At 42.3% G+C, this 19,631-nt stretch overlaps 2 protein-coding genes across 3 annotated transcripts in view; both read left to right on the forward strand.

Moving 5' to 3' along the window:
• The first annotated feature begins 66 nt into the window (after positions 1-66).
• snapin (SNAP associated protein) lies at positions 67-5,039 on the forward strand. The gene is made up of 4 exons (XM_060865510.1): positions 67-256; positions 443-489; positions 602-720; positions 3,146-5,039. Exons 1-4 carry the CDS (start codon positions 96-98, stop codon positions 3,251-3,253), a joined length of 435 nt encoding a protein of 144 aa, XP_060721493.1. The 5' UTR covers positions 67-95; the 3' UTR covers positions 3,254-5,039.
• Positions 5,040-7,888: 2,849 nt separating this feature from the next.
• Positions 7,889-19,631, forward strand: part of smad10a (SMAD family member 10a) — a 24,210-nt gene continuing 12,467 nt past the window's right edge. Inside the window, exons 1-4 of one of the 2 annotated variants that reach the window (XM_060865511.1) lie at positions 7,889-8,063; positions 14,193-14,433; positions 18,424-18,598; positions 19,627-19,631. The exon at positions 19,627-19,631 is cut by the window's right edge and continues 19 nt beyond it. In XM_060865511.1, the coding sequence (XP_060721494.1) occupies positions 14,197-14,433; positions 18,424-18,598; positions 19,627-19,631 (417 nt within the window). In that variant the 5' untranslated portion in view covers positions 7,889-8,063; positions 14,193-14,196. Of the gene's footprint in view, positions 8,064-12,914; positions 13,191-14,192; positions 14,434-18,423; positions 18,599-19,626 lie in introns of those variants that run through there. The other variant, XM_060865512.1, reaches the window with a different exon arrangement.

Here is a 19,631-nt window from a genome sequence, read left to right on the forward strand (position 1 = left end):
TTATGATTGTAATAATATAATAACATAATAATCGATTTGATTCGAGTTGTCGAGGAATCTCGCGAGATTTGTGAGAAAGTCCCGAGAGACGTGAGATGTCGCGAGATTTCGTAGACAAGCAACAAGAAGACGCAGGAAATATGGCGGCGCTCGCGGTGGTAGAAACTCCATCAGGAAAAGATGCCATCGCAGAAGGACTTTTTGATTTGTTAAAACCTGCAGTACAGCAACTCGATCTTCATGTGCATGCGGTGAGGTAAATACTGTGCGTTGTTTGGAGCTACACCCGTGAAGACGTTGTTAGCTTGTTAGCATGTTAGCATGGATGGTGTTTTGTTTACTTGTTCACTAGTCTTTGCTAATTGTGTAGCTTTTATACCTCATTTGATGTCTGACGCCGATAACAACGTAGTAAAAAGTTTTTTATTTTACATACACTCAGGGAGAGTCAAGTGGAGCTCCGTGAGCACATTGACAACTTGGCAACTGGTGAGTTTCTTCATAACAAACAAACACTTTAGACTGAGTTGTTCTTAATGACTGAATTTAAAACCTGTAATTAAACGTGTATTTCATTTGTCTGTAACTCTTATGATTTCAGAGCTGTGTAGAATTAACGAACACCAGAAAGTCGCTCTGGACTTGGATCCTTATGTGAAGAAGCTGCTCAATGCCAGGCGCAGAGTTGTTTTGGTCAACAACATCCTACAGAATGCACAAGTCAGTCAGTGTGTTTCTATTCAATTCGATTTGGTTTAATTCAGTTTATTTGTATGACGTTTTTAACAATTTCCCATTGTCTCAAAGCAGCTATACAGAAGTAACAGTGGAAACAGAAGAGCTAGAAAAAAGAAACTAATAATAATAATAATAATAATAGGAAGGAAAAATAAGGATAAAAATAAATGAATACATACAATTAAAGTTTTTAATTAATTTACAAAAAGATTAACTTAAAATTTAAGATACACACTCTATATATATATATATTATTTGTATGGCGCTTTTTACAATTGACATCGTCTCAAAGCAGCTTTACAGAACATAAACATGAAACATAAGGTTAATATAAAGATTAATATAATACAAAATTCAAGATTAATATTAGATATATTTAAATGTGTTTGTATTTATCCCCAATGAGCAAAGTCTGAGGTGACTCAGGCGACTGTGGGGAGGAAAAACTCCCTTAGATGGTAAAGGAAGAAACCTTGAGAGGAACCAGACTCAAAGGGGAACCTCATCCACATATGGGTGACACTGAAGGGTGTGATTATAAATATACAGTCTGATAAATGTATTGATCCTCAAAGTCCACATGGAGTTGGCATCTCCTCTTTAGTATCGCAGAGTGTAACTGGAGCTGGTAGATCTCTAGACGTCTCAGGATCCTCACAGAGTCGGCCTCGTCTCAGTGAAGGTCCAAAATCATCGCACGGAAGACAGTTTATAGTAGTGCAACTGAGAGCTCCCGAGGAACTAATGGGTGGGTCATCGTAAACTGAGTTCAGCGCAAACCTGATTGCTGATTGCTTCTGTTCATATCAGATCTTAATTTAATGACGCAGCACTTTAAAAGCCCAGAGTTTTTATGCTGTTTCTAACAAGCCCATGTCAACTTCCCCTCAAAAACCATCAAAGGACGTTGCAATTAGGGTTGCAAAATTCCGGGAATTTTTAAGGCTGGAAACTTTCCATGGGAATTAATGGGAACATATGGAAATAAACTGGGAATTTTTTTCAAATGCAGAGTTGCCTATAACAAGGAACTTAAATGTAGTTAAAAAAAATCTTGCAGCATAATTTTGTTTAAAACAACAAGATTTAAGTTGAATTTGTACCTTGCATTCGTTGGTCACTTGCACACAGCACAGTGGAGGGCCATTGAGGCCAAACCCCCTGCATGTTCTTGCATTCTTCCATAACATGCACACTAACACTTTATTTTAGGGTCATTTAACTAGTTGCTTATTAGCATGAATATTAATAGAATATTGGCTATTTATTAGTACTTATTAAGCACATATTAATGCCTTATTCTACATCCTTATTCTTAATTGTACCCAATACCTAAACTTAATAACTACCTTACTAACTCTTAATAAGCAGTAAATTAGGAGGGTTACCACATGCACAGATAATTTGATGACCCTTCACACACACACACACACACACATACTCCCCCTGAAATAAAAAAAATATATCCATATATCACTTAAGGGGGGATGCACCTCCATTGGACATGGAGGATGTTGATGAGGTCCAGGAAGAAGCCATTGAGACCTGAAAAGATTGAGAGGAAAAATGCTGAAACCAGAGACCTAATAAGCTTGAGAAAAAATGCTCCATTTTACATTGGGACTTTTTTAGAAGGGCACGTGTGGGGGATGCTTTTATTTTACAGCAATCATAGGGAAATAAGTTTATTACAATTATTAAGTTTATTTTGTTTATTACAAGCATAATAATGTTTATTATGCTTTTGTGTTACTCAATGAAATAATCAGTTAAAGTTCTACTTACAATTAAATCAGTCAAGACGTCATTTTTAAAATTTGTATTACCTTGCATGCATGTCTGCTTATGACCAAACAAAATGTTTATTTATGTTTGTATATGATATAGTTTATATCCATTTCTCTATATTTTCAAGTAATTCCCATAAATTCCTGTAAATTCCCATAAATTCCTTTAAATTTCCACAAATTCCCGTAAAGATTCCAATTTGGAATATTTCCAAAATTCCCCAGATTAAGTTCCCGTGGAAAGTTTCCGGAAATTTACCGGAAACTTTCCGCCCCTTTGCGACCCTAGTTGCAATAGAACAAATAAAACTCTTTTCAGAGAGTCAAATCATTTAAGTTCATTTAAAAGATTCATCATTTACGTGGTTCAACCAGATGTGCAGCCTGATCATACAGCTGTCTGAAGCAGACAAAAGAATCATTACTGCTGTGTATCATTTCATAATATGCTTCTACATCTGTAGTTAGAGAACATTTTTAGGTGATTGGCTGACAGTGGGTTGTAATTGTAGTGACTAGGGTGTGAGATTGGAAGGAAAACTCAATTCCTTTTGTTCAGATCTTGGGTTCTTTCACGTTTATTCACCTTTTGGCCAATCTTATCTCTTTTTTCATTACAGGAGCGTTTGAGAAGGTTGAACCATAACGTGGTGAAGGAGACCGCACGCCGGAAAACCATGCTTGAAACATCCGGAGCGTTTTCCACACGTTCTCCTAGCAAGCCATGATGAGTGGCAATTTAAGAGAGGACACTGCACGATGAAATAAAGTGAAGCTGTGTATCAGAGATGCAGTGGATTATGCACAGGATGGACTGATGTACAGCACTGAGGCTTGTGTACATCTAGAACCAGCCGAAGAGCCTGCTGTGTACAGAGAGCTGTTATACTGTATATGCACAAGATAGTTGGGTATGCATAATGATTAATATTGATTAGCTTTGATTTGCACCTGGCTTTACCTCTCCTGATCTATGTATTTGTCGCTCAGTACTGCTGTTTGTATCTTCACATGCCAGAAAGCATGCTCACATGTAACAGAAACGGGTGCTACCCTCAAACTAATTCTTCTAATCCTTTCTTAAACCAGTAGCCAAGGTCAGTAGAAAGCTAGCTGACATTAGGCTGTCTTATCCTGATATCATGACAAGCTAGCTTGTGTTAGGCTAACTGCTGTGTTGCGTTGTGTAATAGTTCTGTTTGAGAGAGAGAGACTGAGAGAGAGAGAGAGACTGAGCGAGAGAGAGAGACTGAGCGAGAGAGACTGAGCGAGAGAGACTGAGCGAGTGAGTGAGAGTGAGTGAGTGAGTGAGAGTGAGTGAGTGAGTGAGTGAGAGTGAGTGAGTGAGTGAGAGTGAGTGAGTGAGTGAGTGAGAGAGAGAGACTGAGCGAGAGAGACTGAGCGAGAGAGACTGAGCGAGAGAGAGAGAGTGAGTGAGTGAGTGAGAGAGAGTGAGTGAGAGAGAGTGAGTGAGAGAGAGTGAGTGAGAGAGAGTGAGAGAGAGTGAGTGAGAGAGAGTGAGTGAGAGAGAGTGAGTGAGAGAGAGTGAGTGAGAGAGAGTGAGTGAGTGAGAGAGAGAGAGTGAGTGAGTGAGAGTGAGTGAGTGAGAGAGAGTGAGTGAGTGAGTGAGAGAGAGTGAGTGGGAGAGAGAGAGACTGGGAGAGACTGAGAGAGCGAGAGAGTGACTGGGAGAGAGTGACTGGGAGAGAGAGACTGGGAGAGAGACAGAGAGAGAGAGACTGAGAGAGCGAGAGACTGAGAGAGAGACTGAGAGAGAGAGACTGGGAGAGAGAGACTGGGAGAGAGACAGAGAGCGAGAGACTGAGAGAGCGAGAGACTGAGAGAGCGAGAGAGAGATAGATACCTGACAAAGACTGCACTGAGTCAGTATATTCCTTTTTATATCATTACCAGAGTGCAAACATCAGCATGCTGAGGAACTAGGCTAAAAACTTTGTCCAGGTGAAATGAATGCCACGATCACACACACAGCAACAAAGTGACGGAGATCGTCCCTTTTCAGTAAGAGCCTACGACTTCTCGACTACAGACTTGAAGACTTAAATCGAAGCAGTTGTTAACGAATCGTAAATTTGCAGACTCCATTTCATGTGTTGGCCAATGGTTTTATTAAAACGAGTGATTTTAAGGAACTGTAGAAACTATACTGTCGTCTAAACGTCTTCTCACGGGAAACGCTAGAAGTTATCGTTTGTTTGTTTTGAATCGCTTTTATTAGTTGTAGATTATGTGTCTGGCTGACGGTTTGTTTTTGTTTTTTTGTGGAACCCGTTGCCGTAATGATTCAGAATGAGCGTGTTAATGTAAACCTGTGATTTGCAGATTAAACAACACCCTTGATCCAGAAAAAGGCTGATTCTCATTTCAGTGTTGTGAAGATAACAGATTCAGGGAGTGTTATTTAGGATTAAAAAAAATGGTGCTGTATTGAACCCTTAAAAGATACAGATATAGTTTTGGCTTCTGCTAAATAAATCACTGAGAATATGATAAGCTTCTGCCAATCTTTGACATTTACTAGTCTTTTAAAGACCCTGCTAAGGGTGCAGATATATTCCAAAACCAGTTTGGTCATGACTTGGTCTTTAAAAGCCATTAAACAATTTATCATCGATTAAGTCTCGACAAATAATCTGTCACATTTTCTGCTTTATTCAATAAAAAGACATTCAAAAACATGAATTAATGTTAACGAAGCTTTACAAAGAAAAACTATATATATACTGTATATATAAACACACAAGTACACAGTGGTGTGAAAAAATGTTGGCCCCCTTCCTAATTTAATTTTTTTGCACGTTTGTCACACTTTAAGGTTTCAGATCATCAAACAAATTTAAATATTAGTCAAAGATAACACAAGTAAACACAACATGCTGTTTTTAAATGAAGGTTTTTATTATTATGGGAAAACAAAATCCAAACCCCAATGAACCTGTGTGAAAGAGTGTTTGACCCCTAAACCTAATAAACGTGGGTTGGTCCATGCTTAGCAGCAAGAACTGCGCTGTGGAGGAAACTTGGTCCACTCATCTTTGCAGAATTGTTGTAATTCAGCCACATTGGAGAGTTTTCGAGCATGCACCACATTTCTAAGGTTGTGCCACAGCATCTCAATAGGAATCAGGTCAGGACTTTGACTAGGCCACTCCAAAGTCTTCATTTTGTTTTTCTTCAGCCATTCAGAGGTGGACTTGCTGGTGTGTTTTGGATTATTGTCCTGCTGCAGAACCCAAGTTCGCTTCAGCTTGAGATCACGAACAGGTTGCCGCACGTTGTCCTTCAGGATTTTTTGGTAGACAGCAGAATTCACGGTTCCATTTATCACAGCAAGTCTTCTATGTCATGAAGCAGAAAAACAGCCCCAGACCATCACACTACCACCACCACCATATTTTACTGTTGGTATGATGTTCTTTTTCTGAAATGCAGTGTTACTTTTACACCAGATGTAACGGGACACACACCTTCAAAAAAAAAAGTTCATCCTTTGTCTCCTCATTCCACAGTGTTTTCCCAAAAGTCTTGGGGATCATCAGGATGTTTTCTGCCAAATCTGAGACGAGCCTTTATGTTCTTTTTTGCTCAGCAAACACTTTTTCACCCAGGGCCATGTGGGTTTGGATTTTGTCTTCCCTTAATAATAAAAACCTTCAAACAGAATGTTGTGTATACTTGTGTTATCTTAGACTAATATTTAAATTTGTTTGATGATCTGAAACATTAAAGTGTGACAAAAAATAAAAAATCAGGAAGGGGGCAAACACTTTTTCACACACCTCTGTATGTGTGTGTGTGTATACAGTATATATATATATATATATGTATATGTATGCAGTGTGGAAAAGGAGAAAACAGAATAAATGTTGGGATAAAAAATTCAAAGCAGTGAAAGCGTAACTGTCCCTGAGGGGAAAACTCGTGTGTCCTCGCTCGTGTTTAATAATCGAGAGAGTTCTGTCAATAATTAAGGTTAAAGCCATTAACTACTGGTAAAAGGAGACTGAAGGAATGGATCAGAGTCGTATGTGACTGAGCGACTGCATGCAGTATAATGAAATAAACAGTGAAATGTCAGCTATGCTCTTCTCCTTTGTAAATAATGAATGTTTTGTAATTGGAGAAACTGGAAGGCGGCTTTAGCTGACCTCGACCTCCACTCTGGGTTTTAAGGGTGCAGGTTAGGAGTGGATTTCTAAACCAGGTTAAAGATCAAGAGGAGGAAGTCATTAAGGGATAAAGATGGAGTCCACGTGGTTCTCGTCCTGGATGTGGTTCTAATGATGACAGATTGAAGAACGCTGAAAAACGAGGCGTAGCTGTTTAAAACACACACACACACACACACACACACACACACACACACACACACACACACACACACACACTACATCTACATTCACAGCATTTCTGACATCTCAGCTGTGTCAGTATGATGCACTAGCTTTGCCAAATCAGATCTGCAAAAATGTTTTTGTCTTATGTTTGTTTTCCGTTCTAAAATTGTATAAGACAGCTCTGCAATTTCAGATTTGTCTATTTTAAGAGTGCTCTGAATCACTCAAATGAACGACTCTTCGGTATGAGCCGACACTTTGGTTCAAGATATCACTCAATAGGCTTATACCGACCATTTTGGCTGTTTTTTTTTTTTGATTAAAAATAACTCGTCGTAAAAAAAGCTGACCCTTCTGAGGCTTGAATGGCTCAAATGGCTTACTGCAAGTCGTACTGCAGTCTTATCTTTTATTTTTTCTTTGCTTTTGGAAAGTGAGCTGTTAGGGAATCGAAAGATTCGACTCTTTTCAGGAATCAGTGATGATGCAAAAGTAGCCTAAGGTGCTGAACAGTTTACATAATCGACAGTATGATGGCAGGAACTTTGGCTCGATTTGAAAAGTAAACATTTGGAGTCACTAAACGACTTTAGATTTGTTTCATTTAGCCGGCTTCGGAGTTTTACTTTGAAAGAACCGATTCTTATTTTGTCGGAGTCGGATCACTGAAAAGATCCGAATTTCTCATGAAATACTACAGAGTTTAGTTAAACAGGGATGATGATGATGATGATGATGATGATGATTAGTGTTTTTTGGGGTGTGTGTGACGAAGGGGGGTTTAATCTCAGTGGCGCCACCTTAATAAAACATGCAGTCTCGCCGTAGTGTCAATAAAAAAAAGAAGACGCGTCGCACAAACCCTGAAATCCGGCTCTCTGATTGGCTGAGCAGCAGCCGTCCCTCTAGAGACCGCAGCTTCCTGATTGGCTGGCGCCTGGCGAGACGCTCACGCGCACCGCGTTATTTTTTTGTTGTTATCGTACAGAAGGAGAGAGAGATCGAGATAGAGAGAGAGAGAGAGAGAGAGAGAGAGAGAGATGCTGGAGAGATGCTGTGAGATTCATATCGGCTTGGACAGAGAGCTGATGTGACATTAGGGAGGGGGGGGGAGCTGAAACTTGGATTTCTACCTCACTGCTGCTTGTCTTGTGCTCACGTGTTTATCTCGGGCTGATGCGTGAGTACAAACCCCTTCGTTCACATTTTCTTTTAGCACTAAAGGACGTGGAGATCTTCTACAGTCCACATCTCCAACCTGTCTGTCTGCATGAAATCACAGGGTTCACCTCATGCCTCGTGCACCTTATTACTCGTTCAGCTGTTTAACCTTCACTGACTGTTTGTGTTTGTGTTGTTGTTGTTGTTGTTTATATGACTGTGTGAGTTTCACCTCCACGCGCCTGTTATGTTTGGCCCGGATGACGTCATCATACCATATAAGGCGCGGCCCGGCTGGCGCGAGCTTGCCTTGCTCTTAGTCGTGACGTCACAACCTTGGGCATTCCGACAGGGAGGGGGCAAAGGGGAGAAGCAGGATGGAGAGTGTGGGGGCAGTTGTTGTAGTACCACTTGGCTGCTCCTGAAGCTACTTCACGTGTTTCTCCAGGTCTATACACGTCACCGGTAGGAGTTCCTACTCCTGGTTGCCATGGTAATAAGGTTTATCATAAGGTGAAGCATCTAGCATTCGTTCAGAATCGTTCCGGATGGAGATTTGGCGTACGGTTTGCATGCACAAGTTAAACATTTCACACCTGGACGCGCCCACATCTGACCTGTCGCTCATGGCGCCGGGTCGGGAACGTGGCATGAGTGAGGGCCGAGTCAACTCTGAAATAGTTATCATGCATATTGCTTGATTACTCTTTTGCGGTGCTCAGAAGGAATGAACAAAAAGCCACGTTTTCACTTCGTTAAGTCGTTCACTCCGTTAAGTCGGTGATCAGGTCTTCGTGGAGCGGAACAAGATGCGATTGACACAAGTGAGGCAACTGTAGCAACACAGAGCTCGTTTTAAAGTTACCCCACTATCCTGGTGCAATGCTTTAGTTGTGTGCTCCATCACAGCCCTGTAATCTTATTCAAAATATTGCATTAACTGGAGAACAATTGCCCCTTCTAACAGAATGACCTGCCCCAACCTGCCCCATCCCAATGTTAAAGTGGTCTAAAACCTCAACTGGAACTGATTATAGAAGTCGAGCCTTCATCTTAGTACCGTCTTTTATGTTGCCTGAAATGTGTCACAAGAGAGTTTTAATAATGTAACTATCAGAGACTTATTACGTATTCATTAGACCTGATTCAGTCGAGAGTTATTTTAGATCACAGTGCTACGTTCGGCACTCAGCGGTTCAAGAGTTGGACCAATAATCTGATGGTTGCCAGTTTAAATCCCACCACAAACCACACAAGGGCCGTTAATCAAGGCTCTTAAGCCTCAGCTGCTGGGATGTATGTGATATAATGTAAGTAACACTATCAGCGTGCGAATGGAAATAAATTGCAAATAAAATGAACACTATTTGTGCACGACATGGTCTCGATGTCCAGATTGAAAAAGTACAAAATGTGTTATTAATGATATATTAATATACACGGTGTACAATAACCATAACTTATTGTTGGTTAAATCATCACGTTTCATACAGTTACAGATATTCACATGTTATACTTTAACCCAGAAAGCAAATTAAATTCTTTAGGTTATGATGCTTTAGGGGGGCACGGTGGCTTAGTGGTTAGCACGTTCGCCTCACACCTCCAGGGTCGCTGTTCGATTCCCACCTCCACCTTGTGTGTGTGGAGTTTGCATGTTCTCCCCGTGCCTCGGGGGTTTCCTCCGGGTACTCCGGTTTCCTCCCCCGGTCCAAAGACATGCATGGTAGGTTGATTGGCATCTCTGGAAAATTGTCTGTAGTGTGTGAGTGTGTGAGTGAATGAGAGTGTGTGTGTGTGTGCCCTGCGATGGGTTGGCACTCCGTCCAGGGTGTATCCTGCCTTGATGCCCGATGACGCCTGAGATAGGCACAGGCTCCCCGTGACCCGAGGTAGTTCAGATAAGCGGTAGAAGATGAGTGAGTGAGTGAGTGAATGAATGATGCTTTAGACTTGTGAAAATGTTACAAAATACAATACATGAATGGGACTAGACCTCAGAACACGTCTGCTAGTACTGTTCGTTAGAACGGATTCACGTGTCGCAGTGAAGGATTGATATAACAGATGAGATAAGAGAATTTCTGTTGTCTCTGATAATCTGTAGCGCAGCGCACAAGCCCAGTCCTCTCATTAGTTTCTGCATTCGTGGGCTCTTACGCACAGTAATAATAGGAATGTTTGGGATCCTTTTGAAGGTGGAGGTGGTGGAGGAATTTCATAGAGGAACAGTTTGAGAAAGACTGAGAACATCTGCCCACAATGAATGAATGAACGGATGACCTTTACGTGGCATTGGCAGGAAGACAGAGGCTCTTCAATGTCATGGTTCACTTTAGTGATTCATCATGAAGGAGTCATGGCTTATGATGGCAGGAGAAGAGAGAATAGGTGTGTAGAAGTGCTGTAAATTGTAACTAATCCATGTTTTCTAGCTCAATCACCTCCTCATTTGGAAAATTGGTTTCTTTCAAGCTTTCGCGCTAAAACCGCCGTCAACGCCGTCCCGCTCGGCATCTTTCGTATCGTGGGTTTCAGTATAAGGAGATTTATTGTGTCACAAGGTGGAGTTTTCCTTTAAGATCAGCAGTCTTACCAAATCAGCCTGGATGAACCTCACTGACTGTACGTTTCTGTCCGTGAAACACTTCTAAAAGCCTGTGAACGTTACGTTCAGAGGTAATTTTTTCCTGTGTAACAGATTTAGTACAATTCTATCGGACAGTCGAGCGTAAGCGTGAGATAAGACGACGCGTTCTCAACCTGAAAACATGCAATAAAAAGGTTTAGAGTGAAAAGATGTAGGAATATTCTGGTAGTTTTTGAAGGATCTCTATAAAGATGGGCGTGTTTAAAAGCATACGAGATGAGAAGACGTTCTGCATCTGGTCCAAGCCACTGGATGTTATTCAGCCCCGTCCGCCAGGCGACATGATAAGGTGTGTGTAGCAGCAGAGAATGTGCTGTGATTCAGGTTGCTGTGCCAGACTGCGTAGGCTGTTCCGTATGGTCGCTATTTACAGCTTTTTTTCCACCCTAGTGGCTTTAACTTGTGTCCTTTTCAAAGTCTCAGCACGATGCAACTTCTCACGCAATATGTTATAAGATTAAAAAAAAAAACTTCATGAAATGATAAGTTAATGAAAAGTGTGAGCACCAAAGCGGACTGGACTTTAATCACACGGCATCAATCATACAGGGGCGAGAGATTAAACACATTACTAATATACAGTACCTGCGTCTGGACAGATGTTTTTCTCTGTCTAGGATGATTTAATATGTTTCTCTATATTTAATGGAGGGACAATCGGATGTATAAAACCTACATTTAAACATAAAATATATATAATAGACATGAATGGGCTAAATGTATGGAGTGGATGGCAAAGCTTCATTCACTATATGCAACAGGCAATAAGGACATGTGTCCTAAGTTGTCCTAGACACGGGGTCATGTCTACTGACTGACTGACACAGAGGCCACGCCTACTTTATTTATCTGAATGACCCTTGATTTCTACAGGACATAGACATAGACCACACCTCCCTGATTTCTACAGGACAGACACAGAGGCCACGCCTCCCTGATTTCTACAGGACAGACACAGAGGCCACGCCTCCTTGAGTTCTACAGGAAAGAGATAGAGGTCACGCCTTCCTGATAGAACAGACACAGAGGCCACGCCCCCGTACAGGACAGACACAGAGGCCACGCCCCCATGACAGGACAGACACAGAGGCCACGCCCCTGTACAGGATAGACACAGAGGCCACACCCCATGAAAGGACAGACACAGGCCATGCCCCCCTGACAGGACAGACACAGAGGCCACGCCCCCGTACAGGACAGACACAGAGGCCACGCCCCCATGACAGGACAGACACAGAGGCCATGCCCCCATGACAGGACAGACACAGAGGCCACGCCCCTGTACAGGATAGACACAGAGGCCACACCCCATGAAAGGACAGACACAGGCCATGCCCCCCTGACAGGACAGACACAGAGGCCACGCCCCCTGACAGGACAGGCACAGAGGACACGCCCCTGTACAGGACAGACACAGAGGCCACGCCCCCTGACAGGACAGACACAGAGGCCACGCTTCCTGACAGGACAGACACAGAAGACATGCCCCTGTACAGGATAGACACAGAGGCCACGCCCCATGAAAGTTCAGACACAGAGGCCACGCCCCCTGACGGAACAGACACAGAGGCCATGCCCCTCTGACAGGACAGACACAGAGGCCACGCCCCTCTGACAGCACAGTCACAGACGCTACGCCCCTCTGACAGGACAGACACAGAGGCCACGCCCCCTGACAGTACAGACACAGAAGACATGCCCCTGTACAGGATAGACACAGAGGCCACGCCCCCCTGACAGCACAGTCACAGACGCTACGCCCCTCTGACAGGACAGACACAGAGGCCACGCCCCCTGACAGTACAGACACAGAAGACATGCCCCTGTACAGGATAGACACAGAGGCCACGCCCCCCTGACAGCACAGTCACAGACGCTACGCCCCTCTGACAGAACAGACACAGAGGCCACGCCCCCTGACAGAACAGACACAGAGGCCATGCCCCTCTGACAGGACAGACACAGAGGCCACGCCCCCCTGACAGCACAGTCACAGACGCTACGCCCCTCTGACAGGACAGACACAGAGGCCACGCCCCCCTGACACAGATTAAGGGCAGCACACGAGTACACTGTGATGTTTAGAATCCGACTTTACTGATACAGAAACACAAAACTCTTCTCATCCTCGATCACGTCCTAACTGTTACACGATGCACAGTATTCTGAACAGACCGCCATTTCATTGGTCAGTCTTTACACCCGCAGTCCTGGATACAGAATCTTCTCTTATTCCAGGCGACTGCTTGCTTCACTGCAATGGACATGATGCAATATCATAGTAATACCTGAGTGTTTATCTCTGTTCAGCCATGAAAGAGACAATCTGCACAAACACCACTTCTGCAGCATACACAGATCACACCCAAGGCCAGCGTTCAGCTCGCCCGTATGATGACATCTCTACTTCTTTCTCCACGTTTTTTCTTTCACTTGTCTTCAGCCTCATGCGAAATGCGTACAGAGTCGTAGCGTTAAAGTTTTATGTGTGTAATGGTGAGTAGTCCTACCTCATGTTTTTATTAAATACATGTTTTTTTAAGCGGCGAATTAACGGCGACTGACTGCGGTGCGATTGAGATCATTACTCATATATATACCTCATACTGTAAAAATTGTAGGCTAGCTGAATTTTTATAGAATGAACATATTATTTTGGAATATTTCATACTTGCATGCGCTCACGTTGAAAAGCAAGATGCGTTTATTATCGTTTATAATCAGTTATTAATTTTCTCTGTACTTTGTTATAGGTTTTGTCCCATAAATCAGTACCGTTTTCGTAACTGCTTGTTTGTGTAGAATTAGACTTTCTTATGGACTTGACTGGACAATAGTGTTTGTACCACAAAATATCAGCTAATTTAATAATAACGTCTCACGTTTTTTTAACTTTTATTTTAAAAAAAATGCTGGACGTCTGTGATGCCGTCGACGTGGCGCTCGGATTTATTTCCGTTTTTTTTAAAGACCATACAAGAGACACGTTAATAAAATGTCATGGATAAAGAGGTGGTGTGTTTAGAAAATCTCCATGTCACAGATTTCTTTGTTATATCCACTTCATCTGGGGCTTGGCCACGCCCCCTGAGTACTGTATGCGTCTGTATGCATCGTATGTGTTAAACCTAAACAAAACGTATAAAGAGAAATGATTTATTTATATCTAAATGAATAGCCTGGACAATCAGATTCTGTGTCGCAGCTTAACAAAATAAACAATTTTTTTTTTTTAGGAACAACATGTTAAATAAAAAATAAAAATTTAGATTACGTGGCGTTTCTGGCTTAATTGTCCCTTAACGCATTATAAAGACCGATGACCAATCGGATTAGAGTATTTAAATGCAGCGTATAAAGACAGGGTTTATAAGAACTTATATTCCATAATAAACGTTTCGCTTATAATTACATGTGTATATGTGGGTTGTGATGTGTATTCTTGTGTGTGTGTGTGTGTGTGTGTGTGTGTGTGTGTGTGTGTGTGTGTGTGAGCAGCAGAATGTCGGTGAACCCCCCCAGCAGTAACGATGCCTGCCTCAGCATCGTGCACAGCCTCATGTGCCACCGACAAGGCGGCGAGAACGAAGGCTTCGCCAAGAGAGCCATCGAGAGCCTGGTCAAGAAACTGAAGGAGAAGAAGGATGAGCTGGACTCGCTCATCACCGCCATCACCACCAACGGCGTCCATCCCAGCAAGTGCGTCACCATCCAGAGGACACTAGATGGAAGACTTCAGGTGAGGAGAACACGTGTAGGAAGACCGGATTCTCTGAGATGTTTATGAACAAACACTTGGAGCATCTCAGAGAGCAGAAATGGGTTTGATATCAACATTTACTCTGAAAATACAAACTTCTGTGTGGGAAAAATAAATTTCTGTTTTTTTTTTTTTTTAACTTTTCTATGAAAATATGACAATACTGATACAAAACACTACAATTTCTGAAAGTCCTGAGTGTCTACTTTCATATGAGCTTCATATTAACACCACTGTGGAGTGAGACATGACGAAGACGTCCAATCATTAACATGGACACGATAAAACAGCATTAAAAAAGGACAATAATCTGTTGCTATGAGGTTCCTTAAAGGTGGGGTCCCCGTTGTTTGAAAGCCAATGTTGACATTTGAAATCACCAAAACAAACACGCCCCTAACCCAAATGGGTCCCACCCCTGTATCGATAGCTCCGCCCACACATACATACGTAACCCAGGCAACTACTGGAAAGAAATGTGTCTTTATCATAGCTGAAGGGAAGAACAATACGATTGCAGATAAACAAACAAGCAAAAATGACACACAAGTATAATCATGTAAAGGACAAAGACATATATTAGTTCTGTGTAACAAAACAAAACCAACGTTACTCACCTATCGAGAAGGAAAAAAGCGCCTCGGCGTCTTAAGTAAAGTTGGTCACATATTCACAGATTGGAGTTTCCCGAGTCAATAACTCCTGAGCTAAACACTGTTACTACACAAAACACGGTTGTAGCTGCGTCTCTACATTACTACGATATAAAAGAGGTGTTATTTGTGTAGTAACAGTGTTTAGCTCAGGAGTTATTGACTCTGGAAACTCCAATCTGTGAATATGTGACCAACTTCCTGCTCCTTCAGTTCTCTCCAGCGCTGGAAAGCTGATCCTATATTAACACGTCCTACTTCTTACCTTATCGTAAGCCTTTCTTCTCTTTCTTTCTTTGTTTTTATCCTCCATGTCAATGTTAAAACCGCTTTCTGCTAATGTCACACATGCGCACTGAACACTCTCTCCGCCCATATTGACAAGACACGCCCCTTTCTGCTCATTGGCTACACGTTTGTTTTGTTTTTGTTTAGTTTGTTGTTCCGACTCTGTTCGATTTTCTGAAGCATTTCTCAAACATCGGAGACCCCACCTTTAATTCGGAGAGTCCTACAGAAGACAATCCCGTAATTCTGTTCATTCAGTAAAAGTCTTATTATTATTATTATTATTATTTTTTTTGCATTATTACATCAGCACCAAGTGTTTTTCTTTGCACTGTAATCATTGCCGTAGCTACATTGCAAATACGTCGCGTTTGTCTCCCAATTTGCGGTTACAAATCTAGTTCTCTGACAAAAACAGTTCTTGTTAATGACTAGTAAACTAGTTAAGGACTTTTTCGTCATCTGTTTTCGAGCCGCTCGGCTGTTTGTACTCGTGCCGGCTGACTGAAAAAGAAAAAGCATAACCCAATACAGTACATGATGTTGCATAGGACAGACTTTGCAGTAAAATGTGTAAGACATGATGAAGTGTGTGTATCAGCAGAGGATGGGATTTGTTTTCGGATGACTCACTGCGTAGGTTAGAGGTGCACGTCTGCAGTGCTGTAGGGCCGGAGTCCAGCACGCTGCTCGACACTTTCCCTGCTAACAGATGCCTCATTCCACTGAGCACTTCATTACCAATTGTGTTAAATCACCTGTCCTGGGCTCCTGCTCTCCGACAGCACAGCGCTCGTGTGTTGTAGCTGGTGAACGTGTTAATTGTTTACACACTGCTGTTGGATCTGCTCCATTTAATGGCTGCATATCGAATCTGTTTATATTTGAACACTTTATCTACCTACCGAGCGTCAATCCTTCCTTCCGGCTCTCTGTCCGTCTATCGTCGTGCACGGAAAGATACATAGCTGGCTACATGGATGATAGCAGCAGATGATCCTTCCTTCCATCCTTCCTTCCTTCTTTCCTTCTCTCCACCTGTCAGCTTATCTATATACACAGATATTTTATGGATCCATCCATTCATCCGTTACTCCATCTGTCCATTCATCTATTTGCACAGATAGTTATGTAGCTAGCTAGAGGGATAGATGGATTAGATGTATGTATGATAGCAACAGAGGATCCATCCGTTTATCCATCCGTTCATCCCTCCATGCTTCCTTCCATCTATCTGTTTATTTTTTGGTGAACACAGATCGATATATAGGTAGCTAAATTTGTAGATGGATGTATGACGATAGAATGATGGACGAGAGCAGTAGAGGATCCGTCCATCCATCCATCCATCCATCCATCCATCAGTCTGTCCATTTTTCTATGTATACAGATATATAACTAGCAAGATGGATATATAGACAGCAGCAGTAGATCCATCCATCCATCCAATCATCCATCCATCCATCCATCCAATCATCCATCCATCCATCTTCCTTCCTTCCTTCCAAATATCTGTACATTTATCTATGTAAAAAGATTGATCTATAGCTAGCTAGATGGATGGACAAATGGACGGACGGACGGATGGAAGGATGCACTTTATTGATCCCTAAATAAAGTTGAACCCCACGCCGTAACCGGAGCAGGATCAAACCCTTGAGCTGTGAGGAAACGACGTGGTCACTGCAGCAGCTCTTTCCTCTTGTATCAGTCTCTAATTAAAGGTCCTGCTTTAAAGGAAGTCTGCTATCGGTTTGTTCGAACTCTGCTTGTGATTTGTGTGATTTGATCCAGTATCCTGATCCCGAGGTTTGATTGTGCTTTTCACGTCTCTGCACATCCTTCTGGAAGAATCACGGTGTTGCAGTGGACTGTTTGTCTCTTTAAGACACTTTGTCATGTTCTCTATAGCTGTGTAGATATGTGGGTTCTTTAAGGCTGGCTGAATGACGGCTGCACCGGCTTCCAAAGGCTTTTGTTCAGCTGTCACAGATCAGTCATCATATCTGTGTGTGCGTGTGTGTTTGTGTGTGTGTGTGTGTGTGTGTGTGTGTGTGTGTGTTTGCTGCTTACTGTCATGTCTTGCAGCAACCAGCAATCAAGGGTAAAGCTGAAAGCCCGTCCATATCAGAGATGCGTTTAAAGAACTTGCCGGCGCTTATTAACTCCCTGGTATCCCTTGCCAACAGTAGCCATGGCAACCAGGTGATTAAGGGCAGAACTGTGGTGTGATTACATTTGATTAAGAAGTTCGATGTCCGGCTTGATTACGGTGTTAGGGATAACATCAGGGATATCTAGAGAGAGATAGATTGAAAGATTTTCTTATGCTTGGGAGACAAAGGGAATGAGGGATATTTTGAGAGAGAGAGAGAGAGAGAGAGAGAGAGAGAGAGAGATGTAGGTGGAGGCCGTGAGGGATGTTTTGTCTGAAATCCCAGAAGGAGGTGTGGTTAACTTAATGCTGTCTGTTATTTTGCCCTGTGTATAAGGTGTGATGTTATTCAGGAGACACAAAAGCAAGCTGGCGCGTTTGTACGCACGTGCAGGCGTCCACGTTCGCTCTGCTTCCACGATTCGATCCTTTCTGACTGAAGACGTGAATGAAGAGAGGGTTTGACGTGAGAGACTTTTAATCGATTAAAATCCAACAGAGAAAGAGAGAGAATTGAGACGACATTCCGGATGCTTTATAATCCATATAAGGCACGTCATTGAGTCCATATATGGACGTGGGTGTGTCTTAAAAGCCGGCAACGCATTTGAGCCGTACATGGAAGAAGGAAGAAGTCACTGGCATTCACTGTTCAGTATTTTTTAAAACCATACACCAGAATCCTGACAGTATAGAAGAGAAAAATAATATCTAATATAAAATGAAGGTATTAAGTGCAGTGTCAATATAAAATATTATCAAATATATATTTTTTATTACATTTTTTTTTCTTGGTCACTATGATCCTGGGAGAGCTAATAATAAATATTTCATGTGGTGTGTGTGTGTGTGTGTGTGTGTGTGTGTGTCTAGGTGGCTGGACGGAAAGGTTTCCCCCACGTGATCTACGCTCGTCTATGGCGCTGGCCGGACCTTCACAAAAATGAGCTGAAGCACGTCAAGTTCTGCCAGTACGCCTTCGACTTAAAGTATGACAACGTCTGTGTGAATCCGTATCACTACGAGAGAGTCGTGTCTCCCGGCATCGGTGAGTCTTTTCACTGCTCCTGTATACCAACTCAATCCGCAGCGCTGTCGAATTCTTAATTCTGATTGGTCGGAAGTCACAGGATTAACACTCTCATTCTAATATTAACCACTCTAGTTGTTATGTGAATCTCTACCATTAAAGGTGGGGTCCCCGTTGTTTGAAAGCCAATGTTGACATATAAAATCACCAAAACAAACACGCCCCTAACCTAATTGGGTCCCGCCCCTGTATCGATAGCTCCGCCCACACATACATACGTAACCCGGGCAACTAATGGAAAGAAACGTGTCTTTATCATAGCTGAAGTGAAGAACAATACGATTGCAGATAAACAAACAAGCAAAAATGACACACAAGCATAATCATGTAAAGGACAAAGGCATATATTAGTTCTGTGTAACAAAACAAAACCAACGTTACTCACCTATCGAGAAGGAAAAAAGCGCCTCGGCGTCTTAAGTAAAGTTGGTCACATATTCACAGATTGGAGTTTCCCGAGTCAATAACTCCTGAGCTAAACACTGTTACTACACAAAACACGGTTGTAGCTGCGTCTCTACATTACTACGATAGAAAAGAGGTGTTATTTGTGTAGTAACAGCGTTTAGCTCAGGAGTTATTGACTCAGGAAACTCCAATCTGTGAATATGTGACCAACTTCCTGCTCCTTCAGTTCTCTCCAGCGCTGGAAAGCTGATCCTATATTAACACGTCCTACTTCTTACCTTATCGTAAGTCTTTCTTCTCTTTCTTTCTTTGTTTTTATCCTCCATGTCAATGTTAAAACCACTTTCTGCTGATGTCACACGTGTGCACTGAACACTCTCTCCGCCCATATTGACAAGACACGCCCCTTTCTGCTCATTGGCTACACGTTTGTTTTGTTTTTGTTTTGTTTGTCGGCCTGATGCAGTTTTCTGAAGCATTTCTCAAACAACGGAGACCGCACCTTTAAATAATAGTACAAATGTATGATTTATGAAGTATTTTGTTATTTAATCTCTTTTTTTTCTCTCTATCACTAGTTGGC

This window comes from Tachysurus vachellii, chromosome 3, assembly GCF_030014155.1.
Source record: "Tachysurus vachellii isolate PV-2020 chromosome 3, HZAU_Pvac_v1, whole genome shotgun sequence".
Lineage (NCBI taxonomy): Eukaryota > Metazoa > Chordata > Actinopteri > Siluriformes > Bagridae > Tachysurus > Tachysurus vachellii.